This window comes from Lepidochelys kempii, chromosome 24, assembly GCF_965140265.1.
Source record: "Lepidochelys kempii isolate rLepKem1 chromosome 24, rLepKem1.hap2, whole genome shotgun sequence".
Taxonomy (NCBI): domain Eukaryota; kingdom Metazoa; phylum Chordata; order Testudines; family Cheloniidae; genus Lepidochelys; species Lepidochelys kempii.
Window position 1 is genome coordinate 993321 of NC_133279.1, and position 24415 is coordinate 1017735.

At 60.1% G+C, this 24415-nt stretch overlaps 1 protein-coding gene across 2 annotated transcripts in view; it reads left to right on the forward strand.

Annotated features, from left to right (window-relative positions):
* Positions 1-782: 782 nt before the first annotated feature.
* Positions 783-24415, forward strand: part of KCNN3 (potassium calcium-activated channel subfamily N member 3) — an 82470-nt gene continuing 58837 nt past the window's right edge. For both annotated transcript variants that reach the window (XM_073322900.1, XM_073322901.1), the window contains exons 1-2: positions 783-1570; positions 19115-19210. In XM_073322900.1, the coding sequence (XP_073179001.1) occupies positions 953-1570; positions 19115-19210 (714 nt within the window). In that variant the 5' untranslated portion in view covers positions 783-952. The remainder of the gene's footprint in view (positions 1571-19114; positions 19211-24415) is intronic.

Sequence of the window (24415 nt, forward strand, 5' to 3'; positions counted from 1 at the left end):
GGTTCCATCGTGCACCGAACCCACCTAGGGCCCCCTGCCCCCACCATGCACCCCCTGGTTCCATCATGCCCCCACCATGCACCCCCTGGTTCCATCAAGCACCCAACCCACCTAGGCCCCCTGCCCCCACCATGCACCCCCTGGTTCCATCATGCACCCAACCCACCTAGGCCCCCTGCCCCCACCATGCACCCCCTGGTTCCATCATGCCCCCACCATGCACCCCCTGGTTCCATCGTGCACCGAACCCACCTAGGGCCCCCTGCCCCCACCATGCACCCCCTGGTTCCATCATGCCCCCACCATGCACCCCCTGGTTCCATCGTGCACCCAACCCACCTAGGGCCCCCTGCCCCCACCATGCACCCCCTGGTTCCATCGTGCACCCAACCCACCTAGGCCCCCCTGCCCCCACCATGCACCCCCTGGTTCCATCGTGCACCCAACCCACCTAGGCCCCCCTGCCCCCACCATGCACCCCCTGGTTCCATCGTGCACCCAACCCACCTAGGGCCCCTGCCCCCACCATGCACCCCCTCGCCTCGCCCCTCCCATCCCCTTCTTCGGGGCGGTCCCAGCAGACGCCACCGCCCCTAGGCCCCGCCCCGCCGCGGCTGGCCCCGCCCCACAGGTGCCCGGCGCGCCCCGCCCCTCCCGGGCAGGCGGCCAACGACAGCTCCCGCCCCGCCCGCCGGCTCCGCGCAGGCGCGGCACCGCCCCGCGGGCGGGGCGCGGCGGCCAATCGGCTGCGCCGGCGGGCGCGAGGGGGCGGGGCCGGGCGCGGGGGGGGCGGGGCCGGCGAGCACAAGGCGCCCGCCGCGCAGCCCCGGCGAAGCCGCCCAGCCGCCCCGCGCCCCCGCCGCCGCCCCGCACATGCCCGCGCGCGGGAGGGAGGCCGCCGGGCACGGGCCGCCGCGGGGCGCGCGCTGAGGCGGCCCCCGCCCCCCTCAGCATGGAGGCGCCGCCGCCGCCGCCGGGGGCCCCCGAGGAGCCGCCGCGGGCCGGGCCCCGGCTGCTGCACGCCTCGCCCGGCGCGCCGCCCGCCGCCCGCCCGGGCAGCCAGCGGGCCCTGAGCGAGCCGCCGGGCGGCCCCGCGCCGGGCCCCCGGCACCGGCAGCCCAGCCCGCTGGCGCCGCGGCGGGACAGCAACCCCTTCACCGAGATCGCCGTCAGCTCCTGCAAGTACAGCGGCGGCGGCATGAAGCCGCTCAGCCGCCTCAGCGCCTCCCGCCGCAACCTGCTGGAGGCCGAGCCCGAGGGGCAGCCGCTGCAGCCCTTCGGCCCGGGCCCGCCGCCGCCCGCCCCGCCGCCGCCGCCGCCGCCCGAGATCGTGGTGTCCCGCGAGGGGGGGGCCCCGCCCGCGCCGCCGCCCGCCCGCCGCCCGCCCGCGCCCGGCGCCTTCGCCCGCGCGCCCAAGCGGAAGCACCAGAACATCGGCTACCGGCTCGGGCACCGGCGCGCGCTCTTCGAGAAGCGCAAACGCCTCAGCGACTACGCGCTCATCTTCGGCATGTTCGGCATCGTCGTCATGGTGATCGAGACCGAGCTCTCCTGGGGGCTCTACTCCAAGGTGGGCCCCCCCCGCCCCGGGGCGGCGCGGAGGGGGGCGGGGGCGGCGCGGAGGGGGGCGGGGGTGACTCTGGGGCCCCCCAGGGAGACTCTAAATGGGGCGGAGGGGGGCGGGGGTGACTCTGAGGGGGGCGTGGCGGAGGGGGGCGGGGGTGACTCTGGGGCCCCCCAGGGAGACTCTAAATGGGGCGGAGGGGGGCGGGGGTGACTCTGAGGGGGGCGTGGCGGAGGGGGGCGGGGGTGACTCTGGGCCCCCCCAGGGTGACTCTAAATGGGGCGGAGGGGGGCGGGGGTGACTCTGAGGGGGGCGTGGCGGAGGGGGGCGGGGGTGACTCTGGGGCCCCCCAGGGTGACTCTAAATGGGGCGGAGGGGGGCGGGGGTGACTCTGAGGGGGGCGTGGCGGAGGGGGGCGGGGGTGACTCTGGGGCCCCCCAGGGAGACTCTAAATGGGGCGGAGGGGGGCGGGGGTGACTCTGAGGGGGGCGTGGCGGAGGGGGGCGGGGGTGACTCTGGGGCCCCCCAGGGAGACTCTAAATGGGGCGGAGGGGGGCGGGGGTGACTCTGAGGGGGGCGTGGCGGAGGGGGGCGGGGGTGACTCTGGGGCCCCCCACGGTGACTCTAAATGGGGCGGAGGGGGGCGGGGGTGACTCTGAGGGGGGCGTGGCAGAGGGGGGCGGGGGTGACTCTGGGGCCCCCCCAGGGTGACTCTAAATGGGGCGGAGGGGGGCGGGGGCGACTCGGAGGGGGGCGGGGGCGACTCTGAGGGGGGCGTGGCGGAGGGGGGCGGGGGTGACTCTGGGGCCCCCCAGGGAGACTCTAAATGGGGCGGAGGGGGGCGGGGGTGACTCTGAGGGGGGCGTGGCGGAGGGGGGCGGGGGTGACTCTGGGGCCCCCCAGGGAGACTCTAAATGGGGCGGAGGGGGGCGGGGGTGACTCTGAGGGGGGCGTGGCAGAGGGGGGCGGGGGTGACTCTGGGGCCCCCCAGGGAGACTCTAAATGGGGCGGAGGGGGGCGGGGGTGACTCTGAGGGGGGCGTGGCGGAGGGGGGCGGGGGTGACTCTGGGGCCCCCCAGGGTGACTCTAAATGGGGCGGAGGGGGGCGGGGGCGACTCGGAGGGGGGCGGGGGCGACTCTGGGGCCCCCCAGGGTGACTCTAAATGGGGCGGAGGGGGGCGGGGCGACTCTGAGGGGGGCGGGGTGATAGTTGGGGGTGGGGGCCTGGGGTAGGGGGCTCGGCCCAGGGGCTCTGAGGCTGTAGTTGGGGGTGGAGGGCGGGTCTCAGCCCTCCCCGGGGTGCCCCAGAGCCCCCGGGCGTTACGGAGCAATCTCCAGCGAAAGGTTTTACGTTCTGTGATAAAACACTCCAGGGACACGTTCCCCCCCAGCCTATAGCAGCCTGGGGCGGGGCTCCCTCCCCCGACTCCCTCTCCCTGCGCTGGCTCTGCAGCTTGGCTCTCCCCACCCGGGGTGTCCCCCCTCCACGCCCACAGCAGCAGCGGGCATGGCCGCAGGCGAGCCCCCTGGCTGGCGGAGCGGAGGGGCCCGGGGCGCTTGGGGCAGAGGCACCTTCCCCACACGCTGAGCAGAGCAGGGGCCCCGGGGATCCACGGTGGCTGGATGCGCTTGGCACTTGTTACAGCCCAGAGCTGCGGGATGGGGACAGGGTGGAGGGAGAAGCCGCTTCCTCTGAGTTCACAGTGGGGGTGGGTGTGAGGGGGGATTTGCCTGGTGTCAGTTCTCTCTCTCTCCTCCTCCCCTCCCCCCCTTGGCTATCCCCGTGGGGTGGGCGGGCTGCTTGGTGCTGCTCAGCTGTTGATTTTCAGTAGAGCTAATTTCAGACAGGGCGCAGCTGTTGTAAGGCTGGCACATTATTCTGTGAAACCCAGCCGCTGAGCAGGGGCCGGGGATGCCTCTGGCAATGGGAGTCCAGTGGCTCTGGAGGGCAGGCGCTGCTCCTGGCCCCTGCCCGCTGCCAGCCACTGCCTTAGTTCTCAGTTCCCCCTCTGTGCTCAGAGAGCGCTCTCTGATCCCCGCTTTCCTGCCCTCCACAGCTCGACCCCCATCCCTCCTGGCAGCCCCGATGGCCTGGCTCCTGTGGGATTGTTTGCTCTGGTGGACTGGCCGCCCCAGAGCTGCTTTTTCCTCAACGCCTGCTCTTGTGTGTATTCTCATAGGCCCGGTTCAGCCTTAGGGCCCCTTGTGTGGGGGGCTGTACAGAGACCCTGCCCAGGAGGCTCCTTGTTTGGGTGTGGCTGGGGATTCCCCTTGGCTGGCTCTGTCCCCTTCGGGAGAGGGGGCCTGGCCCAGCTATGTTCTGCTATCTGCTTAGAGGAAATTTCCCCATGTGATTGAGCCTTGAGCCCAAGCAGCTGGACCCTGGGGCTGGCTGAGCCCTGTGAAATGCTTCCTTCCTGATAGAAAGTGAGGGCGAAGTTGCCCCACCCCCCCCATCCCCAGCTGTCCTGCCATGGGCTCCCCTGGAGCTGGGGATGTGCCTTTGCCTTGGCACAGGGGGTAGCCCCTTGTGCCTTCGGCCCTCCCAGGAGCAGGACCCCTCTCGCAGTAGCACCGTTCCCAGAAGGAAAGACCCACCCCCTTTTTGCTCCAGTGGATACACTGAGCCAGCACGTGGTGGTGCTGGTGGGACTGGGTTCCCCAGGGCTCATTGCATGAGTCAAGCTCTGTGACTCCCCCATGGGATTCTGGGCTCTACCCGAGGCTGGAGCGGGCTACCTCCTAACTAAGGGATGTCTGGTGCCTTTCCCTCCTATTCCCTTGGGCTCTCCCGACTCCCCATGCTCAGTCCCAGAGGAGGGTGGCTGCCTGTAGGCAGTGCTGGCATGCAGGGGTCACACCTGGCTCCTCCGTCTGTCTGGCCTTGTTTGCAAACAGCCACCAGCCCTGAGGGCACAGCTGTCTGCTCGCTGCCTGGCAGCCCCCAGCCTGGTCTCTGGGGTGGGGATCTCCATGCTCTTGGATTTGCAGGCTCCTACAAGAGGGTCAGCAGCATTTCAACCCCCGTGGCAGGGGTGGCACCATTAAAATGGCTGCTTGGCCTCCCTGGGGCACTGCCCTTGACCCTTGTGGCTGCTCTGCGCCTGGGCCCAGCACTTAAAGAGGTCTGAAATATTGGGGGCTGTGCCCTAATCTGGGAGCAGCCCAGGCTTAGTGCCCCTCACAATCTGGCTTTAAGTATTTTATTTTGCTGGCTCTGCGACCCCAACCTCGCTTGAAAACACTGCCTGGGGCTGGATGCTTGGGCCACAGTCAGAGCATGTGCAAGCGGGTCCTGCCGACCCCAGCCCTGAACAGGGCCCTCGAGTACCAACTGCTGGAGACAAGCCCCTCGGCTCAAAGTTGATCCCTGTGTAGTTAGAAGCTGCTCTGCATGAGCCTGTCCGCGCAACATGTGTGCGAGACCCAGTGTCCCGGCTTGCTCCCTAGCACCCCATGTGGCAGTGAATGGCACACTGCGCGCCCCCTCTCCCTCAGAACTCTCTGTGCCCGGAGTCTGTGGCACAGGCACCCCCAGCTAGTATACTGGTGTGCCCCCCCCGGCTCCCTTTCTCTCTCTAGCTGTGCGCTGGCAGGGATATGAATAACTCTTTGTATAGACATCTGTCATGTTATTTATACCTATCTGGAGAGGGGAGATGAATAGTCATCCACGCTAGCGGGGTGTGTGCAGTGCAGGCAGGGGCCGGTGGAATGGTCAGGCGCTGGGCTGTGTGGAGAGGGGGATCTGTGCAGCTTGTCCCATTCCTTCGCATTCCTTTGACTCTTGCTAACAGGGGTTTGCAGCCAGGCAGCTGGACTGGTGTCAGGCAGAGCTCAGGTCACATGGGCACAGAGGGAGCAGCAAGATAGGGAGTTGTGTGGGAAGGGGCTGCTCTCTGCTTCCTGCAGCAATCTGAGGAGCTGGGCGATGGGGGGGCAGAAGAGGAAAGGCTGCTTCAGCACTCAGCTCCTGCCTTCCTTCATTTCCCTTGAAACCAAAAATCAGGAGGAAAGGAGAAATGCCTGACCGTATTGGTGGGTGCATAGGGCACCCAAATGGGAGACTGGCACTGATCTGCGGGGTGGAGCATGGCTGGGTTGGGCTGTTGGCTGGGCTATGCAGGGATTGAGGGACGGGGGGGACGACAGGGCTAGTTCTGTGTGTTTCAGAGAGGAATATACAGGCGGTGGGGTGAGTGTTCAGGTCACCCCCTGCTGCAGCGAGGTCCGTGGCACCAAGGGCATGGGGTAGGATCCCCTGTGCTCAAATTAATTCCACTTAGGTTTGCTCAAGGCTCTTGGGTGGAGGAGCTGGGTGACTCCAGGGCTGTGGCTCTGACTTGCTTCCTCACCCCCCAGCTGGCTGCTGGATCTTTCTGGTGCCTTGTTCCTGTGTGGCCCTGATGTGGCTTGCCCAGCGTAGGTGTGGCTGCTAGGAAAGGTCTGGCCAGTTGCTGTCCAGGAGAGTAGCTGCAGTGTGCCATGTTTGCCCCCCCTGCAGAATGGGAAGTTGCTGGTGCCGCCTCCTTGCTGGAAGGGAGCCTGTGGGTGGTGGATCCCCAGGGAGCAAGGTGGAGGGGGAAGGATCTATTTCTCCCAGAGGTGCCTCTGTCAGCACTTGCCCCTGTGTGGGGACGAGGCTTGAGGTGATGCTGGAGCTGGCTCTGCCCCATGTTGCCCCACAGCAGGGCCCCAAGCCATGTCCTGACCCTGACCCACTTCCTAGGGGCCATTGGGAGTTGGGGTGGGAAGTATCTGTGGAATGTGGGGGGGGGGGGAAGGGAATGGGACAAGACTTCAATCTGTGGGTGGGAGGGAGGTGCTGCTCGCAGGTGTTTGCCCAGGAGGCAGAGGGGGGTAGTGGGAGCTGATCCACCTTGCTCCTGTTTAATCCCAGGGCTCTGCAGGCTGCGGCATGAGGAATCCGGCTGGCTCTGCTCTCTGCCTTCCCATGCCAGCAAGGCTGGCGCTTTCCTTTGCGGTGATGCCCACCCCCAGCCGTGGCTGGCTCTCTGGGCCCTGTCTCCCCCGCAAGGGGTCTGGGAGGGCTGGGCCCCTGCTAACTATTGGTGTCAGTCCTACCTAGCAAAGTACCTTATCTGTGCGGGCAGCTCTGTCCTCGGGTGCTGGGTGCTTGCCTGGCAGTGCACATTGCCACCAGTGGGTGCCCTAGATAGTGTATTGAGGCTGTGGAGTCCAGAGGAGGGCGGGGGCACTCCAGGCTTGGAGGCTCGTCAGTCCGGGATGCCCTCCAGCTGGCTCCACATGGTCAGCGGTTCCTGGCTATGTGCACGAGCTCTGTCATGCACACAAGCCTCGGCCCCAAAGACCATGGAAGGAGCACATGATGCTTCCTCACTCTGCCAGTGTCACGGAGTCCCTGGGCAATGCTCTGGAACTGCTCCCCATGAAGCCAGTCAGGACTCTGGGAAAGTCTCCTTTCTGGGAGCAGCCTGTCTCCAGGACACACAGCTCACCCGGCTTCCACCTTCCTGCGTTTGACCTCGGAGCATTCAGCATTCTCTGCCCCTCAGTGCGCTTCCCATAGCCAGTCCGCCCAGGCGGGGTCTTGGGAAAGCCAGAGGGTCCTGCCCCCCAACTCTGCAGTCAGACGTGACTCTCAGCCAGCCAGTAAAACAAGGTTTATTAGACAACAGGGACATGGTCTAAAACAGAGCTTGTGGGTTCAGAGAACGGGACCCCTCAGCTGGGTCCATTTTGGGGGGCAGTGAGCCAGACAACCATGTCTGCACTTCACTCCATGTCCCAGCCAGCCCCAAACTGAAACTCCCTCCAGCCCCTCCTCCTCTCGGCATTGTCCCTTTCCCAGGCCAGGAGGTCACCTGAATCCTTTGTTCTCCAACCCTTTAGCTCTCACCTTGCAGGGGGAAGGGCCCAGGCCATCAGTGGCCAGGAAACAGGGTGTCGGCCATTCTCTGTGTCCAGACCCCTGCACACATCTGCCCTCTAGGGCTCTGCAATGATCATACACCCTTATCCCACCCCCTAGATACTTAAGAACTGCCTAGGGGAAACTGAGGCACCCCCACACTATTCAGAGGAAACATTAAGAACAGTCCCACTTGGTCACAGCCAGCTATAAATCCTCCCCACTGAGCCCCCCGGCAGGGAGTCTTTCCTGTGCCTGCTAGCCCAAGGCAGCGCTTCATCTGGCTGGAATCCCCCCTCCCTGCTGAGTCTCAGCTGGGCTAGGCCAGGGAGTGAGGGGAGAGATGGAAGCTGGAGAGAGCTCTGCAGGGCGAGCTGCCCCCATGCCTCTCACATCTGGGCAGAACAGAGCTCATAATATGATCTTCAAAGATTGTAGCTTAGCATGGTGTATGATCTTCAGAGATTGTAGCTTAGCCAGGGCTTTGTAGAGCACTCAGTGCTGGGACAGCAAGGGGGCTGTGGATGGGGATAGAGGGGCACTGGCAGAGCTGGGGGTATGGGGCCCAGGTTTGGGCTAGCAGGGGTTGTTTTGGCCAGAGAGAGGGGCTTTGGCAGAGCTCTCTGGAGGAACCCTTTGCTGGGTCTGGCTCCAGCTGTCCAGATGCACTGTGGCCTGGAAGCTGTGCTTTCCGTGGTGCAGAGACCAGGAACCTGGGTCGCACCTGCTACTGGGAAATCAAGAATAAGCTGTGCACCTCTGCCTCCTGGGCAAACACCTGCAAGCAGCACCACCCTCCCACCCACCCACCGCAGGACTGGGGCCTCCTGAGCCGCCTCTGGCTGCAGGCTGCCCTGGGCAAGAGGTGTCCTGACTACTCCCTGCCACAATGAGAAGGGTTGTGGACCTGGTTGCAGGGTCTGCTGCAGTGTGTCCCCTTGCCCACCCCCCCACCCCCAGTGTGAAAGGGGTCGAGGCTGCTCTATGGCCGCTGTTTGAAGCTCCAGCAATGCTCCGATTTGTCTCTAAATATCCCCAGGAAGCTTTCTGGCCCCACTGTGTTAGGAACAGGAGCTCACTGGCCGTGTCCAGAATTCTGTGCTCCTGCAGGGAAGGGGCTGGAAGGAGCCTGGGGCTGCTGCAGTGCTGGGCCCTGGCCTGGCTCCAGCCCTCAGCTGAGAGCAGAATGCCAGGTGCTTGTTTTAGCCTCTCCCCAGCTGGAGGATAGGGCCCCTGCGGCCCAGGGCGTGGCACCTGGAGCCAAGAGCTAGGTGCCAGCAGACAGCACCCCCGTTCTAGGGAGTGTGTGGTGTTGTAGGGCTGTTTGCAGGCTCCACTGTGAGGGCTGGCATGTGTTATTGTAGGACTGCTTGTGAACACCATACCATGTGTGCCACCTTGCCTTCCACTTGGCTGAAGAGGGAGCACTGCATGCTGGGATTTGGAGTCTGGGCGGGGCACCCCAGGGCTGCTGGCTCCCAGGTGCAGTTGTGCCATAGAGCAGCGGCCTTTTGGGGGTGACCTAGCTATGTGCCAATCACACCCAGCAGCCATGCACCCAATGGCGACTGAGTGTGAGGCTCTCCAGTTCTCCTTGTCATGTGGCCTCCCTGGCAGCCTGGCACCCCCATCCCTTTGGTGAGTGATGGGTTTGGGGGGGGCCTGTTCTAGATTGGGCCAGACGTTGGGGTGTCCATGCCCCACACCGTGTGTGTGTAATATATATATATATAAGGCCATGCAGCCGCCCTCCCCCGACACATGTGTGCACATGCCTGTCCTTGCTCCAGGTGCTCACCTGCCCTAAGCCCCAGTCTCCCTCCGAGCTAAGCTCTGCTTGCCAATGAATCACGTTGATCTCGTTTCTGCCTGCTCTTGGGAGTGAGCATGGGAGCCAGGACTAGCTCTTCCTGTCCAGGCCCCTCTGGAGCCGACTTTGACGGGAGCTGTGCATAAAGACCGGGGCTGTGTGGCAGGTTTTCCCAAAGTATCGTTTGTCTTGTACCTTTCCGCCTTGTCATGCCATGGCCCCAGGGGGGCAAAGGGGATTGTTGCTCCGTTTCCTGGGCTGTTCCAGCTTGGCTTGGATTGCTTTTTATTAAAGCTGGAAAGCAGCATGCATGCAGGGGAGGGGGGTCTGAGAGACTCCTCCAATGGGCAAAGAAATGTTAACGTGCCCTGGATTCTGTATGCTTGCTTGGCTGGGGTCACCCACACAGCTGGGCCTTTCTTTGGACTGAGCCCTGTTGGGGTGACAGACTGGTATCAAAGCCACTGTGCTCAATCAGCCTAACTTCTGTCATCGTCCCAGCCTCTTCCCATGTCCTGAGAGCAGGGTGATGGAGGGGCAGGTCTGGAAGGGGCTGCAGGTGAGCCAGGTGCAGTGAATCCCATGGGCAGAGAAACCAGGAGGATTTCGCTAGTCACCCTGTAGTGACAGTCTCCCGTGGCTGTGCTCCCCTCTTGGGACTTGGCAATGGCAGGCGAATGCGGGAGGCCTCTGAGGGGGGGCACAGTGGTCTCTTTGCAGTGAAGATTTCAGCATGTTAACAGGCTGTAGCCAAGCCTGTCCTGGAAGAGCCATGTGTCTGGGCGTGAGCTGGGGTTTGCCTTTACTGATGACAAGCTCAGCTCCATCTCTTCTCCCCGTGCCGTGGTAGTCCCTAAGGATCCTCCTGCAGCTTTGCTCAGCCAGCACTCTTGATCCCCCTCTCTCCAGAAGGCCATGCCCTTGTCTCTGGGTGGGATACTAAGCCACCTGCCCAGTGAGTCAGCAGGACCCACTTAACCCTTTCCTAGCAGCATTCACCCCTGCGTTCAGGGTGGAGTGCGACAGATGAACGCTGCCAGCCTCCTTCAGGGCTCCCTGGACGGCTCCATGCAGCTGGCACTGACAGAATCTTCTGGGCATGTTTGTATTCTCTGCTTTGGGAAAGCTCCTCAGCTAACAGCCATTCCTGCTCTGACCAGCTGCCCGGCAGCAAAGGGCTAACACTGTCCAGACAGCGGCTGAAACTGGCCATAATTGATGGCAGAACTGTTCCAGGAGTGACCCCTAATTGCAGTTAACCCTGGGTGTGCCTTGCACAGTGACACTGACCTGCTCAGAACAAGGTTTCCCATTAGGCATCACCATGGCTTGTGCCATAGCAAGCTGTGGGCTGCATTGGCGCCTGGGATGTGGGGGCTCTGCCCTACATCTGGCCAGCAGCCCAGTAGCCTCTTTCAGACAGCCACCAGGACCAGGTGCGCAACGGCAGCACGAGCTCCAGTGTGGTCAGAGGCGTGGCTGTCTGCTGCCATTCCCAACTCCATGGGCCCCTTGGGCCAGGGGAAAGAACCCAGGAGCCCTGCTGTGATCAGGGGCAAAACCCCTTCCTGCCTCTTCTGCCCCTCCCACCGTTCCTGTGCCTCATGATAGTAGACTGAGCTCTTCGGGGCAGGGCCTCTCAGGCCAGACTTCCCTACACACACAAGTTCCAAGGGCTAACTACAGGCTGGTGGCACACAGATTGAATTAAAGTGGGGTGGGGGATGGGTGGACAGTGTGTGTGAGGGGGCTGTGTACGCTTCTTGTGGGGTAGCTTGCCTATGTCCACCCACAAAACTGCACCAGTTTCACTAAATCCATTTAAACAGGTACAAGTTCATGTGTAAGCCAGTGATGGGCCAGAGTCCCCTGCCACTGGGCACGGCACAAATGCAGAACCAGAAGGCAGTCCTGCTCCAGACAGCTCTCAACCTGAGGCAGATGGGGGAGAACAAGGAAACAATGAGACCAGGCTGTGGTCTCTGCATAGCAGCCATCTAGCCTTTGTCCAGGTGTCTGTAGGTCTGCGTATGCAGCACCTCGCACAATGGGGCCTGATCCCGGCTACCCTACTGATACTTGGCTGTAAAGCCCCTCTGCCAGTCCCTCTTCTCTGACTGGTTGGACACCATGGGCCAGACCTGGCATAATCCAGCACTGGGTTCAATGGAATGATGCTGATTTAAGCCAACTCGGGTTCTGGCCCTGCATGTAGGGGGAGGGGCTGGAACAGCAGCAGGCCACACTCAGCACTATACAGCAGCGGCTGCATTTCCCCTCCTGATATGGGGAGACATGGAATTTGGGGCACTGGATCGGGCACTGGCCCATCTGGTGTGGTCTCCTGCCTTGGGTACAGCCCCAGCCCCCCTCCCTTTAGTCATTCCATTGTGCAGTTCTGTGGGTGGCAGTGGAGATTCCTGCCTGACCCCTACAGGTGCTGAGTCTCCCTGAAGCCTGAGGCTGGGTCACTCTGTGTATGTAAATGTTCCGACTCGTCACTGACATTCCGTGCTCTTGGAAAGAACCAGCTAGGATGCAAAAACCACCAAGTCAGGGCAAATCTATGGTACTAGCAAGTGAGGGGTGAGTTTCCCCTTGCTCAGCTCTGCTAAGAGGCATCAGCTCTGTCCTGCAGCCCCCCTGCTCTCCCAGTCTTGGGGGTCTCCCACCCCCAGCACCCAAGTCCCAGCCTGAAGCCCCTTGCTGTTCCAGCCTTGAGCTCCCCCGTCCCTGTCCCGATGCCCTTTGATCCCAACCTGCGTGTACCATGACTGTGCATTTGGTAGCGAAGATGTCCTGGTTTGCCATGGTTTCGTGTCTCCAGGAGAGACGTTAGACCGGCACACCACAAGGTTGGTGGCAAACGACAGTCCAGGGAGGTTCTGGGCTGCCCGGATGTCTGGGTACCTCAAAAGGGCTGGATGCCGCAGAGGCGGGTAGAGGCAGCAGCTCTGCGGCGGCGTCAGAGCTATAGCTGCCTTGGTGCAAGCTGTACTCTAGAGCCTGCCTATTAATAGCCCGCGTTTGGTCTCCAGCCCTCCTGTCGGCACCAGCTGTGCTATCCAAACAATGGAGAGGCAAGTGCCAAGTTGTGAGGCTGACCACAATGCGTGGCCCTGCCGGGCCGCAAGAGAACAATGCTCCCTGTTCGCCAGGCTGCACCCAGAATAGCGCTCCCGCTAGTTCCAACAGGTTATTTTTAGGACCAGTTTCCTCTTGTTTTGAAATGCTGGTGGGGAGGTGAGCCCCAGGGGAGGATCTAAGAGGGAAGGGGGGTGGATTTTCTATAGGCCACTGGGCTCTCTCCACTAGGCCACACTGCCTACCACTGGACCATGCTCTTCAGTGGCCCACATGAAACAAGCTCGTGGTTTCAGGCCAGTGAACATCCTAAAAAGCATCACTGACTGGGCTTCTCTGCTGACAGACATGGTAGCAATGAGGACTGGCCAGTTCCAAAGAGCGACCTGGGCACCTGCCACGCTGGGCTCATGTGCATTTTAATACAGCCAAAGACAGTGCTGTATAGCGTGGGTCCAAGAACAGAGGTCAGATGTATAGCACTTACAGGGGCTGTAGGTTGGAAGGCAGTTACACTCAGACTAAGGAGCCTTGGTAGAAATCAGATGGGCAGAAACACTCCATGCGATGCCACAGCTGGGTTAATGCGACCCTGGGCTGGAAGACTGTGGAGAAAGGAGGTGGTGTGACTGGTAAACAGCATTAGTGAGGTCAGTGCCGGAATACTGTGCATTGGAAAGGATGGTGACAGTTGGAAAGGGTCCAGGAGTCAAGCTCTGGAAAACCTGCTTCACTGCCAGACTGAGGAAGCTCAAGCTATTTCACTGAACAAAGCAAAGGTTAAGAGGTGACTTGATCATGATCTGCAGGCACTTACGGGAGTTGGGTGGGAGATGTCAGATGATAAATGGCTCCTTAATCCAGCCAAAGCAGAACATGGTCCAGGGGCTAGAAGTTGACACCAGACACATTCAGACTAAAAATAAGGTGCAGTTTTTTTCACAGGAGGGTAATGAACCACCAGAACAGCCTGTCAAGGGCTGTGGGGTTTGCCTGTCACTGGGGGAGGTTTGCATGCCTTTCTACCAGACATGCTCCATATGAACCAGACGTTCTGAGCTGGATGCAGGAGTCACTGGGTGAGGTTCTCTGGCTTGGGCTATGCAGGGGGTTAGCCCAGATTATAAGGGTCCTTTCTGGCCTTGGTCTCTATCTGAGGCAGAACTCTCCTTCGGCTCTGGGCTGCTGCCTGCGTGGCAAGACTGAAGCACACTGACCGGGGAAGCTGGCACTGCTGCCTGGGCTGTTCTGCCTGACGCATTAACACAGGTTTGCCTCCCGGAGCTGGTGTCTTGTGCCTTTCCCCATTGTGACGAAGTGGGACTGTAATTAATGTTCCCTCTAAATATTGTGGGGGTGCCTCAGTTTCCCCTATGCAGTTCTTAAGTATCTAGGGGGTGGTGTAAGGGTGTATGATCGTTGCAGAGCCCTAGAGGGCAGGTGTGTGCAGGGGTCTGGACACAGAATGGCCGACACCCTGTTTCCTGGCAACTGATGGCCTGGGCCCTTCCCCCCTGCAAGGTGAGAGCTACAGGGTTGGAGAACAAAGGACTCAGGTGGCCTCCTGGCCCAGGGAAAGGGACAAAGAAGAGGAGGGGCTGGAGGGAGTTTCAGTTTGGGGCTGGCTGGGGACAAGGAGTGAAGTGCAGACATGGTTGTCTGGCTCACTGTCCCACAAAAGGACCCAGTTGAGGGGTCCTGTTCTCTGTACCTGCAAGCTCTGTTTTAGACCATGTTCCTGTCATCTAATAAACCTCTGTTTTGCTGGCTAAGAGTCACGTCCGACTGCGAAGTTGTAGGGCAGGACCCTCCGGCTTCCCCAGGACCCTGCCTGGGTGGACTCACGGTAGGAAGCGCACGGAGGGGCAGAGGATGCTGAATGCTCTGAGGTCAGACCCAGGAAGGGGGAAGCTGTGTGAGCTTTTTGCCCTAGGGACAGTCTGCTCACAGAGAGGAGACTTCCCCAGAGTCCTGCCTGGCTTCGTAGGGAGCAGTTCCAGAGCATCGTGACAACTGGGGAGAGGAAACATGAAGAACAGTCCCACTTTGTCACATCCAGCACTGTCTGCATGAGGGTGGATGGCTGCATATATGCTACCGACCCCTTTGCTCATGAGCCACAGGGGATTTCTCTTAACAGTTTAGCACAGCCGCATGGGGTCAGCAGGGCTCTAATGGAGAAGGGCTTCCCTGCCTGAGTCTCTACCCTCCACCACAGCCTGCCCACAGGAGCCAGCTTGGGAACTTTCCTGGGAAAGGAGAGGTGCTCCATGAGTAACTCTCCATGAGCAATCAGCTGTTGCTCTCTGCTCATCCCTCAGCAGCTCTGCCTGTCTGTATCTCTCCCATGGGCCTCTTTATCTCCTGGCACTTAGAACAATCCCACTAAATGCCCTGATTTCCTTGGGCTCTGCTGTCGGGTTTATGGGAATTCCCCTCCGACAGCTGCAGAGAGAAGCCAAGCAGCCCCATTAGCACCAGTGGCCCTAGCAGAGACATGCTCAGTGGGAAGGCAAAGGGAGATCCCCTACCGAGGCCCTTGCAGCAATGGGTCTGTCCTGGGGCTCTGCGGACAACCCCCTGGGTCCCTTTCCCTGGGTAGATTCTGCCCTGCTTAACCCTGGCTCTGCCCCCCTTTGCAACACTTTTGAGAGAGAGGAAGGAGGGTCTTCTGGCTAATGCCTCACGACTCAGGAAAGCTGGGTCTAGCAGGCTCCCCGGGTGGGTGTCCTGGGCCGGATGGCCTGTGCTTGACCCCTACAGGTAGGGTTAGATGATCTACAGAGCTCCGCTCCTGACATGCTGACCTTGCTGGGAAAGTCTGTGTGTTCCAGTTCCACCTCTGCTAATGGGGAGAATAACCCTGCCTTTGTCGGGAGCTTGTCGGGCAGGGGCTGCCTCGCTGTGGTGTCTGCAGTATCCAGCACAACAGGGCCCCACCTTGGTTGCAGCGCCAGGTGCTACCTCAATGCAGCTAATGAGGGGCTAGTATCTGTCTGTGGGGTTCCTGACACCAGCGGGGTGCCGGCTCTGGGACCGTTCCTTCTTGTTCTGCTGGTTGCCTTTGTTTTCCACCTTTAGTCTGTCTTGTGACTGTGAGCAAGCCTGGCTGGTAGGGGGCTGGAATTTGGGAGGGAGCACCCTGCAGCTGAGGTCTCCGAGCGCTGCTGCCCCTGTAAACCCCAGGCAGGGGTGCTCGACTACACCGGCCCTGTGCTTAGTAGAGCCAGGTGCTGCCTGGGGCCCTCCCAGCAACTAGGACAGGTAAGCTCGTAATAGGAGGAACGAAGTGTTGTAAGCAAGGCACCCAGAAGCTTGTTTGTCTTGAGAGTGTTGAAGGATGTTGGCTCTGTCAGCTGGAGTGAAATAGGAGGTGGCTGAGCCATAAACACCTGCAGTGGCAGGAGGCCCTCAGGGGACAGTTGCTGGGAGGTGAGAAATGGGCGGCTGGCTGCGGTGTGGGGTTTGCAGAGGGGCTGGGGAGGTGGAGATGGGGCTCCAGGTGTTCATAGCATCTGGGGGAGATTAGAGAAAAGCCAGACTCCAGCTCCCCCTGTTGCTGGGAGGGAAGGGGCAGGTTGCTTGGCACTGAAATTACAGTGGGTTCTTATGTGCGCTGGGTGAGGTGAAGTCACTGGACGGCTGCAATAATAATCAGAATGCTTGCTGCTGGCCTTTGTCCCCCCACGGGAGGGGAACCAGCCCTCTGCTAACAACACAGACTACACTGGGCTGCCAAGACCCAGCTCTTCCTGTCACTCCGTTGGCTGGAGCTGGCCAAGGTCAGTCACTGCCCAGCAGTGACGCCAGTTAGGAGCCCCGGGGCAGCCATCCAGGGCTGGGTGGGGGGAATGAGAGAGACAGTGCAGGGGTCTCTTCTCATGCAGCCACCATGAACACACATGCCTCAGCCCTGTGGAGAGGAAAAGGAGGGAGTGGGTAGGAAGTGAGACAGCGAGGAAAGGAGGGGTTGCGGCTGCCTGGCCTTTCCCGGTGGGAAGCCAGGCAGCAGAGACCTGGGGTCTGGAAGCAGCCACTTTGCTCATGGGCATCTAAGGGCTGGTTTAATTTACATTGCATTGATTAGCAGGAACATCTGATTAGACCATCTATTAGGATGCCATATTACAGAGCTAATGCTGAGACTCAGCAGATTGCTGGAATCCCCTGGCTGGCCGAGGGGAGACATAATTACATCTAACAGCATTTGATTAAAAACCTCATTGAAAAAAGGGCTGCTCTTCCAGACGGCAAATCGATGCCAATAACATCATGCTCCCAGCTGCTGAGCCCCAGGGGGTGCAGGGACATGGCTCCCCGGGGACCTCTTGGTCCAGCGGCTGCTCACATAGCCTGGCCTGCTTTCTGGCATGCAGAGGCATGGCTGGGCTTTTGGTGGTGGCCCTGAGGAACCTGGGTCAGATTCCTGTTCTGTAAGTCTCCTTGGTCCCCTGGGCCTCAGTTCTGGGATACAGCAGTGTGTGGCTGATGGGAGGCCACTGTGCCACTAGCCTGGATGGTGGGCCTGGTGTGTAGCAGCAGCTGCTGCATGGGCTGCCCGAGGTCAGGCTCCATAGCCAGGTGGGGTGCTGGCCCAGCTGTAAAGCAGGGATCGATAGTACTTCCCTCCCATTAGGGGGTGGGGCTTTGAGACACTAGGGACAGGGGGTGCTGGGCTGGGCAGTTCCCATCTCACTGGCCTGTGCCACCTGCTTCAAAGGTGCAAGGCGCCCCCCTCCTCCCCCCGCCAGTGATGGGGTAACCTGCCCCAAGGGGAGTTCCCTCCTGACCCCCAGTGAGAGGCTGGTTTGTGCCCTGAAGCAGCAGGGCTGAGATCCCTGGATGAAGGCACGAGAGTGAGTCTACTATCGCTATTCTGTTGCTTGTATGACTGAGATCAGCTGGGTCCTTGGCCTCAGGAAGCTGCTAACCTTGGGGGCACCGTCTGTTCAGCCGGATTGGGGAACCACACACTGGGCCCCTATTCCCTGGGCCTTCCTGCCAGCATGGGGGCATGGAGTCAGCACCTTTCACCCCTGAGCTCGGGCATTCACATGCTGGTAGGTGTACAGCCTGCAGTGTTGTCATGTGTGAGCACCTTTATCCTCACAGCTCTGTGCAGGAGGGAAGGGATGTTCCCATTTTACAGTCTGGAAACTGAGTCACAGAACTGACTGACTTGTCCAGGGCCTCTGGTAGACCAGGGACTAGACCCCAGGCCAGCGTCCTACCCACTGCACTAGCTTTGCACTAACCTTTGTATCCTGTGCACCCGCAGTTCCGCCAGCAGCCCCTGCTGGGTGGATGTATGAGACGGGAACTGTCTTCAGGCTCATGCAAGGACGCTCTGTTCCCACACCTTGTCATTCTCACTCTGAGGCTTCAACCTGGGGGGCCTCGGAGCTGTATCTTTTTTTCCTCCCAATTGCAACAGCAAAAACAAGCCAATAAGTGGTGGTTTGATGCATCCCTCCATGCTGATGGATTGTGTCATTACAGCCTGAGACTTCCCACTGTAAAACACACAGCTGGGGGCCGGTAACTTGTGAGGCTGCATCCAGTGCTCACATATAAACAGTATTGACTGTTCCCCAGGCACCAGGCTGCTGTCAGCACAAGCTGCCTGAACTCCATTAGGAGTGAATCCGCAGCTGGGGGTGGCTGTGTGGGGTGGGGCAATGGTAGGTCTGAGGGCGAGGGGCACCATTGGGGAGTGGAGTCAAGCTGGTGCAGCGAGAGACAGATGGGCCATCCCCAATGCCCTGTCCCAGCTCTGAGCCCCCATCGCATTACCTGCAGAGAACCTCCAATCTGGCTGCAGAGTCCCCATCGTGCTCCTGGGCTGTCAGCCCAGCTCACCAGTTGCACCCAGGCTGCCGCTTGTACCCCTCCTGCCACGGTGCCAGATGGGCTGGGTGCTGGGCTGCCGTGCACTGTCCCAAAGGAACGTGGCATTATCGCAGCGCTAAGGGGCGCAGACGAGCCGAGCTCCTGTGGCTGCCAGCTCTCTGAAGAGCAATATCTAGTGGTCGGTGCAGGGAGGGTCAGTCTTAGGTTCTCGCTGCGGCCCGGAGGCAGTGTTGTCTAGTGGCTAGAATAGGGCACTGGGGATCAGGACTCCTGGGATCTGTTCCCAGCTGTCGATGACTTGCCATGTGGCTCTGGGTGAGTCACTTACCCCATCGTTCCTCAGTTTGCCCTGAGAAAAGGGGGCAGGATGAATTAGTGCTTGTGACGCACTCGGAGGGCCTGGGGCGGAAGGGGATGCAGAGGCACAGGTATGGTTTAGTATTCTCAGCTGGAGCACCCTGTGCTCGGCCTCCGCTCCCTGCTCTTCTCAGTTGGGTGGCCCATCACTGAGTGGGAGTGTGACCCCCAGATGGGAGATGGGGGGTGGTTGTGCTGGCACGCTTGGAGGAGCTGTACAGAGTCCTGGCTGAGGCTGTGGGGTGGGGCCAGACAGCAGGCATCTCTGGGAAGCTGCCTGCAGTGGGTTGCAGGGGTAGGTAGAGCACATGCTGAGCTTCCGGGCTCAGGAACAGGGGTGGGGTGGGCAGATGCCTCCACCTCACACCTTGCTCTGTGGTGATCCATGTGTCCGCAGTTTCCCCTGTAACGATGGAGAAAGCAGAATGCCTCCAAGGCCCGTGCATTCCCGTCTGCCCTGGCCCATGGACCCAGTTCCCGTTATGTCTCGGTGGGGATGGGGTGATCCCTTCCTGGCCCTCACTCCTCTAATGCTTTCTCCTTCCTTGTCCTACAGGAGTCCATGTTTTCTCTGGCCCTGAAATGCCTTATCAGCCTGTCCACCGTCATCCTGCTGGGCTTGATCATTGCCTACCACACACGGGAAGTGCAGGTAGGTCCCCCTTGGGGCGGGAGCTCCTCCAGAGGGGAGAATCCTGGGGAGAACCAGGCACCCTTCAAGGCATGTCTGCGTTCGTGGTGGTGATGAAGCCGCGTGTGTGTGTTGGGGGACATAATGCTGAATGTCCCCCTTGGAGTGGATTTGCACCATCTGTGCTGGACACGGGTGACAGGGATGCTGCAGAGATTGCCACCCTGAGCCTCGTTTGAGAGTGCAGTGCAGGCCCCCTCCTGCAGCCGCTCAGTGCCAAGACGGGAAGGGCCAGGGTCTCCGAAGAAACTCAGCCAGCCATGCTGGCTCATTCCCAGAGGACACCTGCAGCCTGTCTGGATGCTACACAAGCTGCACTAGCCCACGGCCTCTGGAGCGGCGACTCCCTGCTCCAGCCTTCACAGCCCGTCAGGAGCCCTGCTGCTGCTCTGTGGGAGGTAGAGGCCATGGAAAGCAGCTCTTTGCCCTGGAATCCAAGAGCGGCATGATCCTTGAGCAGGAGCAGCAGGGTTCATGGTCCCAATCTCCGCGTGCAGCAGGTTTCATACCGCAGTGCCTGGAGTGGGGGGTTCACATGTCTGGCCACATGGCTGGCCTCATTGAACTGAGAGGGCCAACTGCTGGTTCCCTGGTTGGCCCAGCCATTGGCTCGCTGTGTGACCGCCTGCAGGGGAAAATGTGTGTGAAGAGAGGTGATTGGAAAAGCAAACTTCCTGTACTGGGGGCCAGGCCATGGGTCGGCTGGGCTGGGAGGGAGCTTTGCTAGTGGAGGGGCTGGGAAGCCACCTTCTGCCTCAGCTGCTCTGGTTTAATGGTCCTTCCCACCAAGCTTCCCGGGAGAGTGATTGTATTCTCTGCTGTTTGATGCAGGGGGATGCCTAGGCTGCTCTAGCTGGGAGCTGTCCAGCAGCAAGTGGCTGGGCCCGCCCTGCTCTCAGCCTTTCCTCCAGGCTGGCTGCGGTATCACATACGGTGCTGCAGGAAGGTGAGGGACCCCTGTGCAGGGGAGAGCCGGGGTCCGAGTTCCACTGACCTGCGCCTGATTCCTTGCCAGGCTTAACTTCTACCTGAGCTGGTCTCACGCCTTGCAGGGGGCTCAGGCTAACTCTGAATGGAGTAACCATGAGCCTCGGGGGCAGAGAATGCGTCTGCACAGGCCGTGAGATGGGGAGCCTCCGTTCTACGTGGCCAGCCTGGACTTCAAAGCACCATATGGCCGTTAGGGAAGGGGCAGGGCTGGATCCTGTGCTGTACCCAGCAGGGGAGAGGGCAGCAAGAGGCTTCAATCCACCTTGGTGCCTCCCTGGCTGGTACTGACCTGGTACTGGTGTGTAAGTGGGAGCAGCCCTGGGGATGCAGGTGCCTAATGCCTGATCCAGTGGGAACCATGAGAGAGTAGCTCCCTTCCCCCATGCTGGAACCCCGTGCCCAACCACAGCCGGGAGTTAGATTGGTGCCTGCTTGTTCCCTGGAGCAGCCCCAGAGGCCCGACGCTGAAACCTGTACGTGGGCTGCTGTGTTTTGAGACACGTTTCTTAGGGAGTTAGTACCTGCCCGCTCCAGAGCAGCGCTTTGCTGGGGAAACAGGGCAGCGCTGCTGTTCCAGTCAGCATGGATCCGAGCACTTCCTCCATGCTGCAGGGCACAGGCTGCTCCTGCCTGAGAGTAGCTTCCCCTTTGTGCCTCAGCCTCACCAGCAGGGATGCTGCCACATGTGCTATGTGAGGGTCTGAACAGGCAGGCAATATCCCCTCCCCCCCATCAGCAGGGCCTGCTGGAGCAGGAATAAGTGGGCACTGCTGACTAGCAGGGGCTCATTACAGCATCTGGTGAAGGAAGATCTAGGGGGTGGGCTGAGCAGACCTGACGGAGGAACAGCCATGCCTGGGGAGAAGTTCTGAGGTGAGCTATGTTACATTGATGTGGATTTCTTTGTTGATAAAACCATATCCAGGAAGGTCTGATCACACACTGCATTTGAGCGTTGTCCAGGAGCCTGGGTGGGAAAGCCGCTTGCTCCCAGGGGATGGGTGCTAAACTGGGGCTGGGTGAGGGAAGAGTTCATCCATCGCCTAGTCGCGTTTGTGCTGAGCGGGGCTCTGCCCAAAAGGGAGATGTTCTTGGGGCCATGTTTGGTACCTGGGAAGGGCCTACTGTGGGGCTCCCTGCCTACCACGATGCTCCTCCCCTTTCACAGGGGAGCCTCAACACACACTAGCCCTAGACAGTGGGGGACAGAGATTGGGAGCAAACCAACGTCCTCATCCACAATCTGTCCCAGCAGGCTCCAAACCTCCACCAGTCCCCTGAAGCCCAGTTTAGCCCTGACGAGCTGGCCAGTCCAAAGCGGCTGATCTTGGTATGGAAGAGAACTACCCGTTTCAACCCCCAGTGTTTGGCAGAGTTCTGCTTCCTGGCTCGAACGCTGTTCCTCCCCCAGGCCATGCTGCCTGCGGTTACCAGTGTTAACTTTACCCCCCTTCTCTAGTGTTGCCTCTTGTGCTATGGTTTCAGGATTCAGCAGCCACAAAGCCCACACTGTGCATTGGTGATGGGGTTCTCCTGGGCTTGGGGTGTCATTTTTATGTTTCTTCACGGAAGACTTGGCCGTGTTCAGCACAGTCAGGTCATAGCCTAACCAAGGCAGCTCCTAGGAGAGCAGAAAAGCCCCTTCTGCAGCAAGGAGGCACTTTATGTCTGATGGGAGAGGATGGGAGCCAAATGGAAAAGTGAAGAGGGGCACTGGGAATAGATCCAAGCCTGAGCCAGGAGCCTGCAGCTCGGCCCCAATTTCTGTGGAACAAAACGCTCTGTGTGCAGGTGAATTTCTGGTTGTGCTTTGTATGAAGGGTCCGTTCCTAGAGTTTGCACAGGCTGGTAACTGGCTAATCAGGTCTTTTGCATTGCTCTAGAATCCCACAGGCCACCGGGCTGCTGAGAGCCCTCGGGTGCTCCTGCTACTGATTGGCTTGTCCCCATTTCCAGCACTGCAGCTCCTGTCGGTAGCATCTCTTCATCACTTATTAACCCTTTGTAAATGGAGCCTTCCCACACAGAGGGACCAAGCTCCCCTTGCTCCGGCCTCGGGAACCTAGAGATTGCAGACCGGGTGGGACCAGAGGTCCATCCACACCAACGTACAGACTGACCCAGGCGCTGCAGATCCCTGATTTTTATTTGTAGTGTTATGTACCTTTGCCAGTGGCAGAAGCCCATGAGTGTCTGTAGAGGTGGTGCCAACTCAGGCCTCCTGCACTGGGAGCATCAGCAGTCCTTGCACTTCCCTTCCCTCCCTCCCTCATCTCTAGAGCTTAATTTCTCCCTCTCTAAGTGCTATTGTTTAAGATTTTGCCCCTGAGTGCAGCTGGAAGCAATCTCTTCAGAGGGAGCCAAGGGGGTTGTTCTGGGGCCAATCCAGGGGGAAGAGCCAGCAGCACAGCTACTTGCGAGAGGGGCTGGCAGTCTGCAGTGCTCTGTGTGGGGAGAACCACATCCCCAGGGCTCCAAAAGCAAATGGTCAGAAGGGCAATGGAACCACTGAAGAGCAGCTGTGGGTCTCACAGGCTGCTCACAGCCTGAGCTAGCTGGCCCTCCTGGGGATGTGAGAGGAAGCCTGCGTTCTGGCTAGGGACTCTCCCGCCTTGCAGTGAAGATGATAGTCCTCCAGTGCCTTCCCACGTTTCCCCCCTGTGTGTGCAGGGACAGACAAGCTCTCCCACAATTCACCAGGAAAATCAGAGCTGCTCAAAACCCCATGGGAGATGCCCCCAGAAGTCCTAGCGCCAGAGCTGGGGGAGTGCAGCACCAGAGGGCACAGGGTGACTTGGTACAGCTTTGCAGAGTGGCTGCTCACACCCAAACTGAGCTAACCTGGGCACTCAGACCAGGTGCCAATCACCTGGGCTAGCCCTTCCTCAGGCTGCATGTCACAGGGAGCTTCTCTGTGGGGGACCATCAATGCTGCTCCATGTCCCAGGCCCGCGGCAATCAGAGGCGCTGCCCAGTTCCTAGGCCTCCAATGCGGCTTGTCAGATCCTTTAGTATGAGAACTGGTCCAGTTGGCAGTTTTGCGTCTCTTCCCCCCCATACCAGCTTTGCAATCACCCACTGCCAAGCACACCGAGAACTCCTGATAGGTGCAACATTTGTCACGAAGTGTAAAAGCTGCTGCCCTGAGGGAACAGTTTGTTTTCCTCACTGCACAGGCCGCGTGTTTGGCCACTTCTAGCTGAGGCTAGATAAGACGCTTGATTTTTTGCGGCACTGTCAAGAACCCACGTTGTACTGTCATGAAAAACGCCCAGGGTCCCCTCGGGCTCTGGCAGTAGTCGGCGTCTGGGCAATGCACAGATTGACCTGTGACTCCACCAGAGGGACTGGCAAATGAGCGGTTGCTGACCTTTCCTCTAGCTGAACATTTCAAAGTAAATATTTGGGAGAGCTCTGGCCTTTGCAGAAATAATCTCCCCCGAGGCTGCTTTGTCAATGCAAGCTTCACCCTATGCCTGCTTGTCCTCTCTGATGAGAGGTTCCCAAAGTCCACCCCTTGAGCTGGGCACAGGGCTTCACAGGTCTGATCTACCTCTGATTGAAAGCAAAGGCAAAATTCCCATTGATTTCTGAATCAAGGCCTTGGATTCAAGAGCCTAATGTTTGGCACCCACACGCCTATCTTTGGCCTTAGCATCTCCAGGTGGCATTGTCATATTTGCCCAGCAAAGACTCAGCAACTTTCAGTGGGGTTAGTCATAAACGTAAAGCAACCCAACGAGAACAGCCCCAGCAAGACCAATCCAAGTTCCGTCTGCAGCAATGTGTGCTTTGTGTGGCACTTGGAGAGGAGAAGCAGGAAGCCAGAGACGGTGCTTGTCCTCCACAGCATGGAGTGGAGAAGCTGTGAGGGGAAAAGAATCTCTGCTACTGAGGGGTCAGAACAACCTGTAGGAACAGCAGAGAGGGGCCAGGGGAAAAGATCTTCCACAAAGAGCACCTGGAGGAAATCCACGCCTGACCTAGCAGCTGACTCCTGTAATAAAACACTCTGCCAGCATACGGACTTTCCTGCTCAATGTCTGTCACTGCTGTAAGTCCGTCGTGACCAGGGCTTGGATATGGGGCTTGAAGGGCAGGGGAGCAAGCCTGGATCCCTGCGTGCAGCTGAGGGCCATGTTCCAAGCACTAGTAGCTAATGCACCAGAAGCACCA